Below are 16,404 nucleotides of genomic sequence, written 5' to 3' on the forward strand. Positions count from 1 at the left end.
GAGAGAAACCAGCACCAAGCGACCTTTCGGGGCTCTTGTCGGTGCGGCGTTGTGTTGTAGAGAGGGCCCTAGTCTGGTTGAAGAAGAATAATCCTCACTATGCAGACATTGAGATCGATGTGGTTGAGATGAACAGCTGGGGTACCTCACTTCATGGAGTACCCGAGCGTGTTTATGGGTGTATGGAGCGAAACGAGCCGTCGGCGTGGGAAAAAACGCGGACGGCTCACGTTGTTCCACCGACAGAGCGTGGTATGGATGACGAGGAATCCTTGGAGATTGGAGAAGTCCTAGCGGCGCTCAATCAGGGGGAAGATGTGTCAGATGGTCGATGCCAAGAACCGAAAGGGAGTGAGATGGATGATAGAGATAGAGGAAAGGAAGCTGAGCGCCAACATTTCGCGGACCCGATCAATGAGGTGACTTCGTCGGGCATGTTTACTCTCGACGGTCCGCCGGATGTGGCGGACGCGGAGAAGCTGCGATTTGTCCGCGACGCGGTGGGAAAAGGTGCATTTGGGGACCAAATTGGGCCTGGAGCCTGGGTGGGATCAGCGCATGGACGGCAGAGAAAAGCCGTTGAGCCGTACGTCCAGATTTGTCGGGGAAATGAATTTGCTGACTCTTTTGATGCCTTCTTTTTCGCAAAGACATTCCCCACGCTATTTCCGTTTGGTATTGGTGGTCCTCGCCTGATTGAAGAGGCCGTCTCAGAATTCGGCAGCGATAGCCATGAGGGTGAAGCCGGCGAGGTAGAGGCGGCAGCAGCAAATAATCTCTTGTCGTCTCGAAACATGAGCCTCCACACCTGGGCTGGCATCGTGCTGCGGCGGCATGGCGGCCGCTTTGCGACGCACCATATTTTTGCATTTCTGGTGTTCAATATGGGGGTGAGGTCCCGGAATCGCCGCGTAAGCATGCTGAGCGTAACAAGGAAGGGCTTCCGAAAAGTTGAACGCATCGTACGGTCGCTGAGTGTGGAGAGGTTGGAGGCGGCTAGAGTCGAGCTTGAGAGCTCGGGTGTTGCAACCGACGCGGGAGTGAAAGAGCTCCTGAGAAGCCTTTCGCTGTACGGATTTCGGCAGCCGATGTCGAGAGAACTCCGGCTAAGCATGCGGCGAAAGATCAAGTCGTTGATACTTCAACACGGCGTGCCGGCCATTTGGTTCACGTTAAACCCGAACGACATCACGAACCCAGTAAAGCTACGGCTGGCTGCGTACCGAAGCCGTGGTCCAGAGGAGGCTGAGGCATTCTTGCGAGATCTGGACGTAGCGTACAAGCGTGTACGGCTGGCAATATCGGATCCCATGAGCTCAGCCCTTTTTTTCCATCGTGAGATGACGTTATTCTTCGACCACTATGTGAAGGTGGGGGAAGAGTCGGTGTTTGGACGGATTAGCCAGTACTATGGTGCTGTTGAGACGAATGAGCGCGGGGCTCTCCATCTGCACGGGCTGCTTTGGTTGCATGGGAATATGAATATGAGTTCGATATTTGCCGACGCCCAAAGTGAGAACCAGAGGACCTATCGGGAGCGAATTGTTCGGTATGTCGATAGCGTCTTCTCAGAGGTATGTGGTTATCGTGGCAGTTATTAACCTATTTACTCCGACGGAGATGCCCTAAGCTGATGTCGGCTGCAGGAACTGGACCAAGAGGGATTCTGTGCCATCAAGGCAGAGCGTTCGGTGACGGCGGATATATCCACGCTGCTGGGCAACAGTGGGCAATTATCGGGCATGTTCGATGAAGAAGCCAATTTCTGCGCTGGGGCGACACAAATCCACACCCATAGCCCTACCTGTATAAAGTACTCACTGGGCAAGAAGGGTAGGAGTCGAGACCTTTGCCGCTTCAAAGCCCCCTGGCGACTGGTTGAGAAGACCGCCTTCACAGAGGATGGTGTGCTGCACATCCGGCGGAACCACGGCATGGTGAATCGGTGGAACAAGGCCATGGCGGTCGGGTTGCGGCACAACCACGATATTTCCTTCATTGCGACGCAATGCAAGACCATGGCGCTTATTTATTATGTGACGAACTATGCAACGAAGGTGGAGGATCCGGTCTGGAAGCGTATCGCCGCCGCTGCAGAGGCTCTTCCCGTCTTACAAGTGGAAGAGCAGGGCAGCCGGGCGGATACTGAGGCCGGTGCTGTATCGGAGAATGGTGGCCGAAACAAGACGCGACAATTCCTGATGAGAGTGGCAAACCGGATCTTCACAGATCGGCCACTGTCTCAGGTCGAAGTCATCGCTTATCTGCTGGGATATCCGAGCGAATTCACAAGCAACAGCGCTTGGACATTTCTGAACGTGTCGCTACTCTATTGGCACGTCTTCAAGCGATGGCGCCTTCTCCGACAGTCGAGCGGCGCGGAGGCTGAGGATGAGTCCACCGAGGAGACAGTGCTCGTGGAAGAGGCGGGCCAGAGGATATCCGCTGTCGACGCTTATCAGCACCGAGGCTATGTCTTGCGGGGCCTGTGTCTATATGATTATATGTCGCTCGTACGACTCAAGCGTAAAGGTAAGGGCAAGGACTCTACACCTTGGGGCGAGGTGCCGTTCGAGAGCGGGTGGCCGTTGGCCTGCGCGTGGACCCAGACTCTGAGACGGCCAGGCAAGCATGCTACTGTTTGCCTAGACGGCTACCTCAGTATGGATTTTGCTCAGGACGACGACGGACCCTGCTACAGGAGGTGAGTCAGAGTGTCGATGTTCTGTCAATCCGCAGCTCGAACATGCTGACGCCTTTCACGAAGGGCTGCTGTCCAGCATCTGGCACTTTTTGTACCGTGGGAATCTTTCTTGTCGGCAGAAGATGGTGATATCAATAATATTTGGAACCGGGAGAGGGGGTTACTGCCTGGAAGACTCTCGTTCGTTGCTAACAACATTCAATTGCTCCGGCGCTCTGCTGAAGATGCCAAGCGTGACGCCAGGCAATGGGCTGCTTCGTCCGCGGACAGCGATCGCACGGACGAAGCGGTCAGTATCGGACTAAACGAATGCAACGCGGAGGCCACGGATGTATACCGGTCTGATAGTGTCGGCGATGCCACGCGTCTGATCGACGTCGTCAGAATGGCTGCGGGAGTGAGCCAGATCACTGCCGGTTCGAAGGAGATCATGGCATGGATGCAGCAACTCTGTCGCTTCCAACAGTCATCGCTGTGCTCAAGCGACGAGCTTCGGGCCAGAGTGATAGATGAACGCGGGGTAAGAAGAATAGAATTGTCCGGGCGGCCGTTTTCGAGAGCGGAGATCCCAGCCCAGAAAGAATTGAGGGCCATTAAGTCACAGCAGACAGCTGCTTCCAGGGAGAGGGAGAGGATGATACAGGGAATACAGCATGTGGCCGATAACCGAGATAGGGCCACTACTAATCGTAGCGCAGCCATTGAGGACGTGCTGAACGGATTTGGGGAGCAAGATATCCGCGTGACAGCTGCCCACCCCAAGGGCAGGAGTCTTGATAGCAGCCCCCAGGCGAAGGTCCGGTTGGGGCCGTCAACATCCTTCCTCCAGGCAGGAAGGAGGCTGGTAGAGCTGTTCACCTTGAATAGAAGGCAATCAGTCGCCTTTCTTCTGATATGCCGACGGCTTGATTCGATACGAGGTCACGGGGCTGCCGCTGGTCAGCTCTGCGAGTTCATCGGCGGGGAGGGCGGTACCGGGAAATCACGAGTCATCGAGGCACTGGTCGAGCTATTTGCGAGTGCGGGCATCTCGAATCGTGTGCTCGTAACGGCGACGTCAGGGACAGCAGCAGCGCAGATCAACGGCATCACAATCCACTCAGCCTGTGGCTTTTTAAAGGACCGCGTATCGCGCGTTGGCGTATCCAGAGATATCGACGGGGCCAATTTATCGAATTCGGCAGAGCGATTTATCAACGGCCAGTCCCGAATGGACTGGCAAGAGAAGTATCTACTCATCATTGACGAGGTCAGCATGCTAGGAGCGCGGACGCTGTATGCGGTGAATGAGCGGCTCTGCAGGCTCCGCGGCTGCCAGCGGGATTTTGGCGGGATTCCCATCGTTCTGTTCTGCGGGGATTTCCGCCAGTTCCGGCCTGTGCAGGAGAGATCGATCCTCCTTCCAAGCACGGCCGTGACATGGGATGAGGACACTTCGTTCGGCCCAGAACAAAGACACCAGCATGATAGGGCCCACGCGTTGTGGAGGAGGTTCACGACGGTCGTTATGCTGGACGAACAAGTGCGCGCTGCTGGGGACCCAGAGCTGCAACAATTGCTGAAACGGATCCGACGGGGTGTGCAGAACCGCACAGATTTAGACCTCCTTAACTCTAGGTGCTACCGGGAGGATAGGCCGATTCCGTGGGAAACGGGCATTACCGTCGTGACACCGCTGAACAGGAATCGGTGGAACTTGAACATGGAGGCCACTCTGTCGTTCCAGAGACAACATCGTGAGACGATGCGAATTTTCATATCCGAACACAGGTGGAAAGACGGCCAGGCGAGCGAGGAAGAAGCCATCTTGATGCTCAACCACGGAGACAACAGCGCGATACCGGTGCCGGCGATCTTCATGTTCGTGCCCGGGATGCCCATCGTCGTCAACCACAACACGCACCAGGGCCTGAAGCTGGTTAATGGAGCCAGCTACACCGCCTTGGACGTCATCCTCGACAAGGCGTACCCGGGCCACCGGATCTCGGCCGATACGATGCTCCACTTCGGGTCGCCGGCGGGGATTCTGCTAGCGGCGAAGACAACCCAAGAGTTCCACTTTGTCGGGATGCCGCCGGGCACAATCCTTCTGACGCCGATGAGCGTCAGCATACGAGCCCAGAGAAATCGGCCATGGCAAGTGAGAGACGTGGCCCGAAAGGGCTTGCCGTGTGCAGCGGCCTTTGCGTGCACAGACTACAAGGTACAGGCAAAAACGCTAGAGCGAGTGGCACTAGAGCTGCGCGGGACGAGGACGACGAATGTGAACGGTCAGATGGTTGCGTCACAGTGCGATCCATACAGCCTATACGTGCAGCTATCGCGTTGCCCGTCATTAGATGGTATCATGCTTGTGTCAAAGGTGCGGGAGAGAGACCTGGTTGGCAACACGGTGCCCGAGGACATGACTGCCGCGGAGGAGAGGCTGGAAGCGCTGAGCAAGAAGACCATGCAGGAGGCTCACGACCTGATCGGATGAGGAGGAGCGTAGAACAAAAACCTTAGCAGACTGCACCGTGAAGCGGCGAAAAGACGCGAGTGGCGCGAAAGCAACAGACCGCGCAATGAGGGTCGTGTGTAGGTGAAGGCGGAGAGCGGAGGGTCCGGTGACGGTCAGTGATCAAACGAGATAAACGCCCGTAAACGAGATAAAAACCCATAAAAAAACCCCCCCCCAGAAGGGAGGGAACCAGTGAGACGTGACAGTGACTGACCAACAGTGACTGACCAAACAAATGATGACAAGGGACGCTTAATCAACGACCAATGAGAAGGCAGGTTATGGTCCTGGGGCGGGGCATAAGACCTTTCGTCTCTTCGTTCCTCAAGGCACGGAGTACAAGTCGGCCATTCCACGATCACGGAGACATGGTCTACGGTTTGATAGCATATCATAACTACAGTACACCCCTGCAGCCTGGAAGAGGTCTGTATTGTTTCACTAGGCATCCCTGTTGTACATCTCGACTTGACATCCCAACTCTAGCAAAGTCAGTGAGTCTTCTACAAGCTGACCCATCTCACCCTAGACTCAGAGCCAGGAAACTGATGAGACGGGGAAGCAGGGTCCTATTGAAGTAGTATCAGGTCAAATGTTCTATGGCAATAACACTTAAACCGAAAACGTGAGTACGTGACTGATTATATTTTCCAGAGTCCACAGTATACAGCCAAACACATTTGCACGTATGCTCACGTTCTGCCATCTATGCGCTTACTACACCTCTCGCAGCTGGGCAAATGGCTTATCAGGCCTTCTAAAGATTTTCTCGGTCGCACTCATACTCTTGAAATCTTCCGGCAACTCCAGAAACTCCAAATTCAAGATAAGCAGCGTTACAACAATGCGAAACTCCATATATGCAAGTTTGCGTCCTGATCGAAGGCAACAACGATTGGCATTGCGTAAAATGGGTATATCCAATTGTTGATTCGAGAAAGACGTACCAGAGCAGCCCCTGTAACCGCCACCAAATGAAATATTCGGTAGCGCATAGGCATTGAACACGTCTTCGCCAGTTTTATCATTTTTCACCAGCCATCGCCTGGGCTCAAATCTTCCAATGTCGCGGCCAGCGCTCTCCTGGAGGCCATCTCCGTGCCTGACTGCGGCTGCCTTGCTACCAGCAGCACGCTTCAACTCGTCAACAGGAGCAGGTGTGCGATTGATATGGTAGTTCATAAAGATCTCGGCGAATTTTGTATCTTACAGCCTAGGATCTCTGTGTCTACGATGGCTTGGCGGAGATTACCCTTTGCAACACCAGCCAGACGGAAGCCTTCTTCACATGTCGCGTCGAGGTAGGGAATTTGCGTTGAAATGATTTCCTCAACTGAAGGTTGCTTAGAGCCATGGAAAGCATTTTTAAAGGTTTACACGTAATTCTGTCTAGACGCCTAGGTATGCTTCCATACATCTGACGAACCAACGTAAGCGCCTTAGCAGTAGGATCGTGACACTGGAAGATCTTGTAAGACAGACAGCTCTGGTTCCCCATACTGCGTGGCATACCCCAGCAAGCATCACAAACACCTCATCCAACATATTCGGATTCTTGGTCGGATCAGTCAGAGCCCGCTGTTCCTTCTTGGGTTCTCGTATCTGTCGCCTAAGAACAAAATCCATCATACAAGTATCATATTCGTCGGCCTCCAACTTGCCCATCTCAAGACGCTTGAATCGATCCACTGCCTTCTTCATTGCTGAGCTGATTTCGCTGGTCACAGTGGATCGAAACTTGCGATACCGTGGAGTATACGTCTCCAATTTGCGCCCATTTAGGAACGGGAGTATTCGAATTTCTCGCTATGGTTTGTCCAATGTGGGCTACCTCCTCCCTAAGGAAGACACTTGGAGGATGAGGTCCATCTTCCTCGTCCCCGTCGCCCGAGATTTGGCGCTGCAGCTTCTTGATCTCGAACCTGGTCATACCCGGCTCCTCGCCAACAACAGCTACCCAAATAGCATCCAGTATTGCATTCTGAAAGTCATCAAATACGCTAATTGGCTCATCTTTGTACACGGTAGACGCCTTGAGCTTCCAGAGGTGTATCAGTTCGAGAGTGGCCTTATGGATATTAGGAGCGGCAGCCCTACGAAGGCATTCGGTGTTCGTCACATCGGCCCACAAGCGCTTTTAGGCCTTCAATTTCGGCGTCCTGTACTGGCTAATAGAAGCATGTGGGAACATGGTAGAAAATATGTCAATAGCATGGGTGCCTTGTCAAACTCCTTGCTGCGGCGAAGGATGATGTTCTCAATTTCCCTCGCATCATCCAAGATGATAAGTGGCTTGCGAACGGCAGGGAATAGCAGTTGTGCGATTGGGGTTCTCAGCTTCTGGGTGGTGATGGAAAAAACCGAATTGGAGAATTCGCCAGATGCTTCAATAATGGGCACGAGGTTAGGAATATCGCCGGTGACGCGATTGGCAGATTCTTCGTTGTAAGGGATGCCTGGATAAGGCTTCGGGTAGAGCTTGCGCCAGGCCATGGTGATCAACGCAACGGAAGACAGGCCAATGAGGAGGTAGATGAGCATAATGCCGAGTTAAAACCAACTGCTGGTAGATCCAAAGAGTTGTTACGTAGTTAGAGGAATCGGTTAGTTGAAGAAGCACAGAAAGGCCGTGCAGAGTGGGACTCCGAATGTATTTCAAATAAACGACTGAAAGGAGGGACTAATCTGGGCGAATCGGAAGAGGCGGGGTTATGCATAAGGAGTGGTACGGAGGATTATTCGTTTAATACGGTCGTGCCTTTTATCTGTTGTTGGTTATGATACCAGGGGGTCTGATGCCAATCATGACAGCGAATCAACCAGTCACACATGGAGGGAACTGCTTGGCACCCAACAAGCTAGTCTTGGATATAAATAACCACCCAGATATCCAGTGGTTCCCAGCTCACGAGCTCTCGTCAACTTGCACGGGGCATGCATTGATAATCAAGGCGCCAAGGGGACATTCAGATAACTCCTATCCCCCATCAGTCCCATTTTCGTTCAACGTCACTCATTAATTACCAATCCGTCCTAAATCCTTATGCTTAAGCTTCTATAATTCTTATTGATCTTCTCAGCATGCTGTATGCCATGACGTCCATCGGGCGTCGGACTTGGGGTTGGATCTCGGTTATTCTCCTTGCGCTCATATTTTCTTGCTGGATCATCTCCCAACTTTTGACACAAGATGGCACTGCTCCCACCAAAGCATGGAACTTCTGGCAGGAAGATAAATATTTTTGGAAGATGCTACCAGTTCACCATCCCCCGCAGCAAATTCGCCGTCTTCCCACAGGTCCCTTGGTTCAATACCCTAAAATTCAACGAACATTCAAGCCCGAAGATCCGTCTTCTCGCCAAATTCGGGAGAAACGACAATCTGCCATCAAATACACTTTCGTGAAATGTTGGACGTCATACAAACGGTACGCTTGGAGAGAAGATGAGCTTTCTCCAGTTTCTGGTGGTCGGCGGAATATATTTGGCGGATGGTCAGCTACTTTAGTAGACGCCCTTGATACGATGTGGATCATGGGATTGAAGGATGAATTTAAAGAGGCAGTCGATGCAGCAACTCAGATCGACTTTACAAAAACCGATATGGAGAAGATCAACCTGTTCGAGACGAATATCCGTTATCTAGGTGGATTTTTATCAGCCTACGACTTGAGCGGGGATGTGAGACTTCTTCGAAAGGCAGTCGAGGTTGGAGAGATGCTGTACAAAGCATTCGATACACCGAATAGGATGCCAATCGGTCGCTGGGATATTCATTCCGCCATAAGAGGAGAGAAACAAGTAGCTGTCCCTGTCTCGGCCGCTGAAATTGGAACCCTTTCATTGGAATTTACCCGATTGTCGCAGATCACGGGCAATTCTAAATGGTTTGATGCTATCCAACGGATTACCGATGTCATGGCCGACCAACAAAATTCCACTGCCCTGCCCGGTCTCTGGCCAACTCAATTAAACCCGGAGAAGCTCGTGTTTAATAACGGCTCTGAGTTTACCCTTGGCGCGGACGAAGATTCTCTGTATGAGTACCTTCTAAAAATGGCGCTGCTCACTGGGGGCCGAATACCTAAATACCAAATCATGTATGAAATGGCGGTTGAAGCCGCTGTCAAACACTTAATATTCCGACCAATGACACCAAACAGAAGTGATATTCTTATTTCAGGCACTGCACATGTCAACATTACTCCAGGCTCAAACAACGTCACACTAGAGCCACGGGGACAACACCTCGTCTGTTTTCTGGGTGGCCTGATAGTCATGGGAAGCAAACTCTTCTCTCGGCCAGCCGATCTTCCGATCGCAGAAAAGCTGGTGGATGGCTGTAGTTGGGCTTACCGGGCATTCTCTCGAGGAATAATGCCGGAGAAGTTCCATATCGTACCTTGTCCGACGAAGGAGCCATGCGAATGGCATGAAGAAATTTGGAAACAACACGTCCTCAAAGCGGCAGGGAAAGATTCCACAGGGCCTGCTGAATCCATTATTTCTAGCAAGAGACTGCCCCCGGGTTTCACCGATATTCGAGATCCCGTGTACATCCTTCGACCGGAAGCTATTGAGAGCGTTTTCATTCTCTACAGGGCGACGGGTCGGTCGGATCTGCCGGATGCCGCCTGGAATATGTTTACAAGTATCAACGAGACAACAAGTACTGATCTAGCGAATTCGGCAATTCGGGACGTGACTATTTCCAAGAATGAGACTCCGGGGCTGCTTGACGTGATGGAATCTTTTTGGCTAGCGGAGACGCTCAAGTATTTTTATTTGATGTTCAGCGAGGATTTTGTGATAAATTTGGACGAGTATGTATTTAATACGGAGGCACATCCGTTCAAGAGGCTATTGCAATAAGACTTGATTGCACAACTGGTGGTGGTGACGGACTGCAACATATCATCGGCGTTGGTTTGTCATTTATGCTTCATATGTTTTATTCTTGGAGTGCACTGCGAGCGTGCTTGCGTATCAGAGAATATATAAGAGTGTTTTATTTAAATCTTGTAAACCAACTTCTTTCCGCTGACCTTGTTTGCCTTCAAAGCCTGCAGACCATCCAACACCCCCTCAAGACCCTGCCCGACCTGTATTGGCGAGACCTTAAGCTTGCCAGAGTTGAAGAGCTCCCGCGACAAATCCCAAAACTTGACAGCATAATGGAAGTCCTCTTCCTTGGCCGGCATGGCCTGGGGACCAAATTTGAATGCCTCGCCAATTGCAGTGTAAGCAAGGGAGTGAGTTGCCTTGACGTCTTCCCGAGAAATCTTCACCGGCAGAAGTGAGTGATACTTCAGGGTAGCTCCAGCCGGAGAAGATGATGCTAGAGCCTCTTCGCAAATTTTGGCAGAGTCAGGGAGCGAGATAGTGTCAAAGGCGACGGTGAGCTTGTCGTCTGTGTACTTTCTGATCTGGGCAGCACAATCAGGGTCGTTGTAGTTGAAGGCGACGTCCGCACCAAGCGACTTGACCAATTCGTTGTTGTGAGGGGAGCAAGTTGTGAGGACTTTGTATCCTGAAAGTTTCGCGTACTGGATAGCAAGGATGCCAGTCGCGGTGCTCCCTCCGTAGATCAAAACTGGAGTGGCATCTTTCGAGGGCTGCGAAGGCAATGCAAGGCCAAGGGACTGGTACAGGCTTTGTCCGACTGTTGACACACTGACGCCGAGGGTAGCTGCCTCTTCGAAACTCATATTATCTGGAATTTTAATCTGGAGGTCTCCCTTGGCAACAATGTATTCTGCAAAAGTGCCGTCCTCGGGCTGAACAGCATTGGAACCATGTGCCACACCGCATACTCGGTCACCCTTCTTGAAAGGTTTCGTCACTGCTGGCCCAACGGCTTCAACGATTCCAGCGTAGTCGCATCCAACCAAAGGGCCAGCGTCCTTGACTAGGTAGTCGACATGTTTCCAGTCAGTGGGGTTCAAGCCAACGGCGACGGTTTTCACCAGGATATAGTCGTCACGAAGCCTGGGAATAGGGCGGTCAGTAACCAGCTCACTGACGCCAGGTCCTTGAATAACAATTGCTTTTTGAGTAGCCGGAAGAGCCATTTTGAAGTTGTGTGATTTGGAGTTATTAAGGGAGAAGTGGCGTTGGCCGATTTTTGTTAGTTTGTTGACCTAGATTACCGTTCGGGGACCGTTGGCCTTAAATAATTCACCATCGGACGCCCGGAACAGTCTAGTTTACTCATCGAAACCTTGTATTATAAATCGACACTGTAGATAGACTTTTTTGTTGTCGATTTCATCCTTCAGATTTGACCTCGGTAGAGTCCGACTAAGTGGAACTGAAGCTATCAAGGGAACGAATAAAACGGAAAAGCTAAAAATTACCCAAAACAGTTAATGGTCAAGTGGGGCCGGTAGATCATGCAATCATGCAACCAAGTTTTTGGAGGGAATGAGTCGTGTTGATAATGCTGCTGACAAAGCCTGTTTCCAGTTTCTGTAGAAGTTGGAGTTGACAACTAACTGCCAAATACATCTGCCCTTACACTTCCCCAGGATTCCCGAAGGATACTTAGGTTTTCCAATTGAGATATTTCAACAGGGATGTACGGCATTTTCTGAATTGCGTTCTTTAATCCGCGGAATGTGATTACAAATTCTCCAAATGTCCGTGTCCGCAGAAACAATCAGCTCCTCAACCTCCCCAAAGGCGAGCGGAGTTCCCGACAGAAGTTACAACGACGGTACGTTCCGTAAGTGATAATGTAAAAACTCCCTCTAACCACAGTAGATATATTTTTGACCACAGGCGGCTCGGACCGATTGAGCCGAAGCCATGACAAGCAACACTTTGAGTTTGTCGCTGTTGCTAGGCCGTCTACAGATGGCCACCACGCCCAAAAACAAATCTCAAAAGTTGTTCGAACTCAAGTAATGCGAGATTATGTCTGGAAAAGAGACAGACAAGTTACTCGGCCCGACAACAAGCAACCAACTAGCAACTATCAGGTGCAGCCGTCAGACTTGAAGGGACGGTTCAGATTAAACGTGCCGGCTCCTAGGAAGGGCAACCACACGAAAGCCAAATCATTCACAAACAACTCTAGCTTAGTGTCGTCACATCCAGCTAGACGGACATCACCAATTAGCCCACTTACCGTACTAGGAGCGCCATATGACCCGTTTGATGCGTACATGTTACGCCTTGGTCCCGAAAGCAGGCGGCTTATTCATCACTGTAAGTGGAAATTGATACTCTTCTCATGCAACAGCATATACAAGGTAATGTTAACTAATATCCACAGACTACCATGGATGCTCGATGAGCTTGGTAGCCTATAACATAGGCGGCCGCGAATGCTTGACCAATGCAAGAGAACACCCTGCTTTGTTTCACTCCATATTATACGTCGTTTCGCTCGTATATAATCTTGATCACGATCCAAAAGAAAGATCAGGATCGCTGTTTCACTCTATAGAAGCTTTCAGAGCTATTAATACCCATCTACAAAAAGGAACATTCAGTGACATGACGATTGCTGCGGTGGCTCTGATGGCCACAAAAGAGGTACAGGACAGGTTGCTGGTTTATATGCTGCAGTGTTGATACTGACTTGTTCTCAGACCCTTGATGGAAGTTTTGAAAGCGCAAGTGCTCACCTGAACGGCTTACAAATAATGGTTGAGAGTCGCGGCGGTGTCGAAAACCTAGCCTGTCGACATGGCAAAGCTGTTCTGTGGTTCGTATATTTCAGATTGAACAACGAACTTGAAGCGAATTTTAACAAATTTTCTAGGTCCGACCTGTGTTACTCAACTGTGTGGGATCGTGAACCAAGATTTGCGCCTCATCCCACCACAACACCACGGTACCTACACATGGCCCAAACTATTGGAGATTCGCGCCTTGTGCCGGAAGATGCCTTCGATCCTAAATCCTCCGTCATTCCAATCATACGATTCCTTCGAAATGTGACTCACTCAATGAATGATGACGCAGATTTTGAATTGCGTGAGTTTAATGCCAGTCAGGAGCTCTACGACGTTGAGTATCAACTGCAAACGTCTAAAACTGATACTCAATCCATGCTTCATACAGCAGGAGCCATCTCACTAAGCATTTCCATGCATTTATACCTATATCTGGTTATCAGAGGCATTCCAATCAAGTCCAGACTCGTTAGTGCACTTGTGCAGAAACTGAAGGCTTCTATAGTTGAGGAGGTTACTGAGCGTTGGCAGGCTGAGGAAAACAATTACATCTGGCTGTTGTGGATACTTTTCATAGGGTTCGGGGGATCGCAAAAAGGTGGTGAAAGGGATTGGTTCACGAGAAAACTGAAGAACTGGCGCAACATCCACACGGGAAGGGCTTTTGATGCTTCGCTGGATAGCCTGCTGAAGAGAGTCATTTGGCACAATGTTTGGTGCGAAGATGTTTACAAGCGTTTATCAAAGGAGCTGTGGCCAGAGAAATGAGGAAAAAGGCTTCATCCGTCATTGTTCTTTCTCCTGAGTCCAGACTATGGCACTCCAAGCATCCATTTTCTCGTCAGGTCTATTCCTCAACCTATATCCCCTATACATAGTCTACCTTAGTGGCATCTCTCAGTTACAAAGACAACACACGAGACTACCTCTATCTATGTTCCGCTGTGACGGTAAACGGAAGGTCCCGACTTAATGTGTACGCTCACAGTCTTTGGGGACTGGGAAGTGACTCCCTATCTACGTTTATTATATCAATTTGTCAGCCCACTTATTAGTGCCACAAAAACGTACATACCAACTAAGACTACGTACGGTAGGGTCTGGTGGGTTAGCTATCCCACGTCTGCTATAGGTATGGCACACCATTATCATGCTTGCATATGACGTGTCCCATCTGAAGGTGGCGATATTGGCAAGGTGACATCCAATTGTAGTTTGCTAGGATGCTACGCCTAATTTTCAATATTTTTGTAGTAGTTCTAAGTAACTTTGAACACATCATTAAAAGCCCAGATCTAAATTTTTCGCACAAGTAGAATACTCTGCACCAACCTATACTACGAATGGAACGATCTAGACCGAAGCCACAGCAGTCCTCAGTTTTCAGTAATAGTACTGACAGCTGCGTTGTTTGCCAGCATGGGTTCCATATCGGTACGGGGCTTCTGAATAAATACCCTCAAATTCCAGAGAAGAAAAGGGTCTTTGGCTGACTTGGTTTCCGATTACGATTCCAGAGCGTGGCGTCCCAGAGAGGGTTGGAGCCTTATTTCCGGAATGATTAGGCTATGGCGGCGGCATGCTATTTCTAAACAGCCCGTCCAACATCGTCTCGCTATGAACCAAAATCTTTAATGACAATCTTCTTTCACGGTGTCCTCAGTCAGAATCAATGTCGCCAGACTCGGCGGATACCTCAGAGGCCGCTTTCAGGCAATATGAAGTGGAGTCCTGGACTCTTACGTCGCTTGCCGTATTTATTTGCGCATTAAGAACTTACGCAAGAGCGTGGTCAATTGGTGTAAGAAGGTTCTGTGTAGATGATTACCTAGTCTGGGTTGGGGTGGTGCGTCGCGTTAAGAACTCCTCCCATACTTGACGTTTATTTTTCACCTTTAACTAAGAGTCTTGCTGTTAGGCATGCTACTTGACCAACACAGCTTTAGCATTCTGCGCCGGCAAAACTGGGAAAGGACTCGCAAATACTGGCATGACGGACGCCCAACGCGATGCACTATCCCATACGGATCCCGAATACCTCTTAAGGCTAGTCCGTTGCACGCGTCTGGCAGCTAAAATATAATCCTAATCTTGGCTTTTAGAGTATTTGGATCAAAACTTATTATCTCTGGCTGGGTACTCTTTGCCTCAGTACTCTGGGCATTTAAGACATCAATGCTGTTTTTCTACATTCGACTGACTGTAAGTTCCACACAGTTACTATATATAGTACGTTGCAATGACAATTCTAGTAGGCTGGTTTACATAGGAGTTATACTCAACGCATACGAAATGGCTTTATATTTGTAGGCGTAACTTATATTGTTGTAATTGCAATTATATTCTTAGCTTGCCGCCCATTCAAGAAGTATTGGCAAATTGGTCCAGATCCAGGTAGTAAGTTAGACCTCATTAATTTGTTTCCCAAATATTGGCGAATTTCCATCTTTAGCCTCGCATACTTTGACAGATAGACCTGGCTCGGCTGGAAATGCAGCACTAATAGACTCTTCAGTGGCTGCCAGCGACTTCAACGCTAATTTATCTTGCCAGACTCCTGCCAGCCAACAATATCCCCTCCGCTTCTCTGGAGTAACTTTCTTCTAAATATATCTACAGATATATATATCATGTCTATACCTATCCCTCTACTGTGGAAGTCTGGTTTATGCATCCCAATAAAGATTGCGTTAACAGTTTTCCTTGGTGCTGGGGTAATTATTCTTATTTGTTCTGTTGTAAGAGTTGCATTAGTTATGTCAGTAAGTACTTGAATCATTGTAGCCTCTCTTCTATTAAAATCTTGACAATTTTTCAGGATGCTGCTACCAGTGCTCTGCTCGAGTGTGCTTGGGGGGGTCGAGAGTCATTTATTGCCTCGGCCGCAACTAATCTACCGATGATACTGCCTCCACTCAGATACTGGCTGAAAGCGGTCACTGGTTCTATTTCGCTATTTCGATCTCACAAAGACAAAACACCAACTGGATTTCGTACTATAGGCGGAGGTGATGGAAACCATCGGCACGGCGTTAAATGCCATCGCAACCCGGTTCCAAGTGTTAATCCTCTCCCATCCGGATTGACAATTACTATAGATGGGGGCAGAATATGGAAGACGAGATGGAGATGCAAGACAGGGCGGCCCTGAAAGATGATATCTGTAAAGGGCACTTCTCAAAGGTTCCCAGCCCGAGCCCTGACGAGGAAAAGTGCCAAGTGGAAGCCCAGTAGTCTGCTCATATCGCTGGAAAATTGGTCATAATACCCGCTGGTGGCTAAGCTTGGGATCTCAATTCCCCTTCAATGTTCCGTTCAAGCTGCGGGACAATGGTTGTGAAGACTGGATAATCAAATACTTACGACTAGCGTCTCAGTGTCCGTTTGCCCATTGTCAACGAGGACTACGATATTTTCCTTGTTGCTTCCGACCATGTTTTCTTCTTACAATGGTCCGTTGCACGCTTCAAAAGTGCGTTTCAACTTATCTGCTTAAGGCTCTTCTCACCCACAAAACG

At 49.9% G+C, this 16,404-nt stretch overlaps 6 protein-coding genes across 6 annotated transcripts; 4 read left to right on the forward strand and 2 right to left on the reverse strand.

Annotated features, from left to right (window-relative positions):
- Positions 1-128: 128 nt before the first annotated feature.
- VFPPC_16964 (ATP-dependent DNA helicase PIF1) lies at positions 129-5,183 on the forward strand (the record flags this gene model as incomplete). Its single annotated transcript, XM_018294716.2, has 3 exons — positions 129-1,574; positions 1,647-2,704; positions 2,768-5,183. The coding sequence occupies 3 exons, from the start codon at positions 129-131 to the stop codon at positions 5,181-5,183; spliced, it is 4,920 nt and encodes a 1,639-aa protein (XP_018136778.1).
- Positions 5,184-6,593: 1,410 nt separating this feature from the next.
- VFPPC_18260 (hypothetical protein) lies at positions 6,594-6,905 on the reverse strand (the record flags this gene model as incomplete). Its single annotated transcript, XM_022429902.1, has 1 exon — positions 6,594-6,905. The coding sequence occupies one exon, from the start codon at positions 6,903-6,905 to the stop codon at positions 6,594-6,596; it is 312 nt and encodes a 103-aa protein (XP_022285084.1).
- Positions 6,906-7,062: 157 nt separating this feature from the next.
- On the forward strand, positions 7,063-7,653 carry VFPPC_18261 (hypothetical protein; the record flags this gene model as incomplete). Its single annotated transcript, XM_022429903.1, has 1 exon — positions 7,063-7,653. The coding sequence occupies one exon, from the start codon at positions 7,063-7,065 to the stop codon at positions 7,651-7,653; it is 591 nt and encodes a 196-aa protein (XP_022285085.1).
- A 632-nt stretch (positions 7,654-8,285) lies between these two features.
- On the forward strand, positions 8,286-10,076 carry VFPPC_10364 (glycosyl hydrolase family 47 protein; the record flags this gene model as incomplete). The annotated part of the gene is made up of 1 exon (XM_018288747.1): positions 8,286-10,076. The coding sequence occupies one exon, from the start codon at positions 8,286-8,288 to the stop codon at positions 10,074-10,076; it is 1,791 nt and encodes a 596-aa protein (XP_018136776.1).
- Positions 10,077-10,216: 140 nt separating this feature from the next.
- Positions 10,217-11,275, reverse strand: VFPPC_10363 (zinc-binding oxidoreductase ToxD; the record flags this gene model as incomplete). Its single annotated transcript, XM_018288746.1, has 1 exon — positions 10,217-11,275. The coding sequence occupies one exon, from the start codon at positions 11,273-11,275 to the stop codon at positions 10,217-10,219; it is 1,059 nt and encodes a 352-aa protein (XP_018136775.1).
- Positions 11,276-12,109: 834 nt separating this feature from the next.
- On the forward strand, positions 12,110-13,654 carry VFPPC_10362 (fungal specific transcription factor domain-containing protein; the record flags this gene model as incomplete). Its single annotated transcript, XM_018288745.2, has 4 exons — positions 12,110-12,413; positions 12,481-12,743; positions 12,800-12,915; positions 12,973-13,654. The coding sequence occupies 4 exons, from the start codon at positions 12,110-12,112 to the stop codon at positions 13,652-13,654; spliced, it is 1,365 nt and encodes a 454-aa protein (XP_018136774.2).
- Between the last annotated feature and the right edge of the window lie 2,750 nt (positions 13,655-16,404).

The sequence above is a fragment of the Pochonia chlamydosporia genome (genome assembly GCF_001653235.2).
Source record: "Pochonia chlamydosporia 170 chromosome Unknown PCv3seq00010, whole genome shotgun sequence".
NCBI lineage: Eukaryota > Fungi > Ascomycota > Sordariomycetes > Hypocreales > Clavicipitaceae > Pochonia > Pochonia chlamydosporia.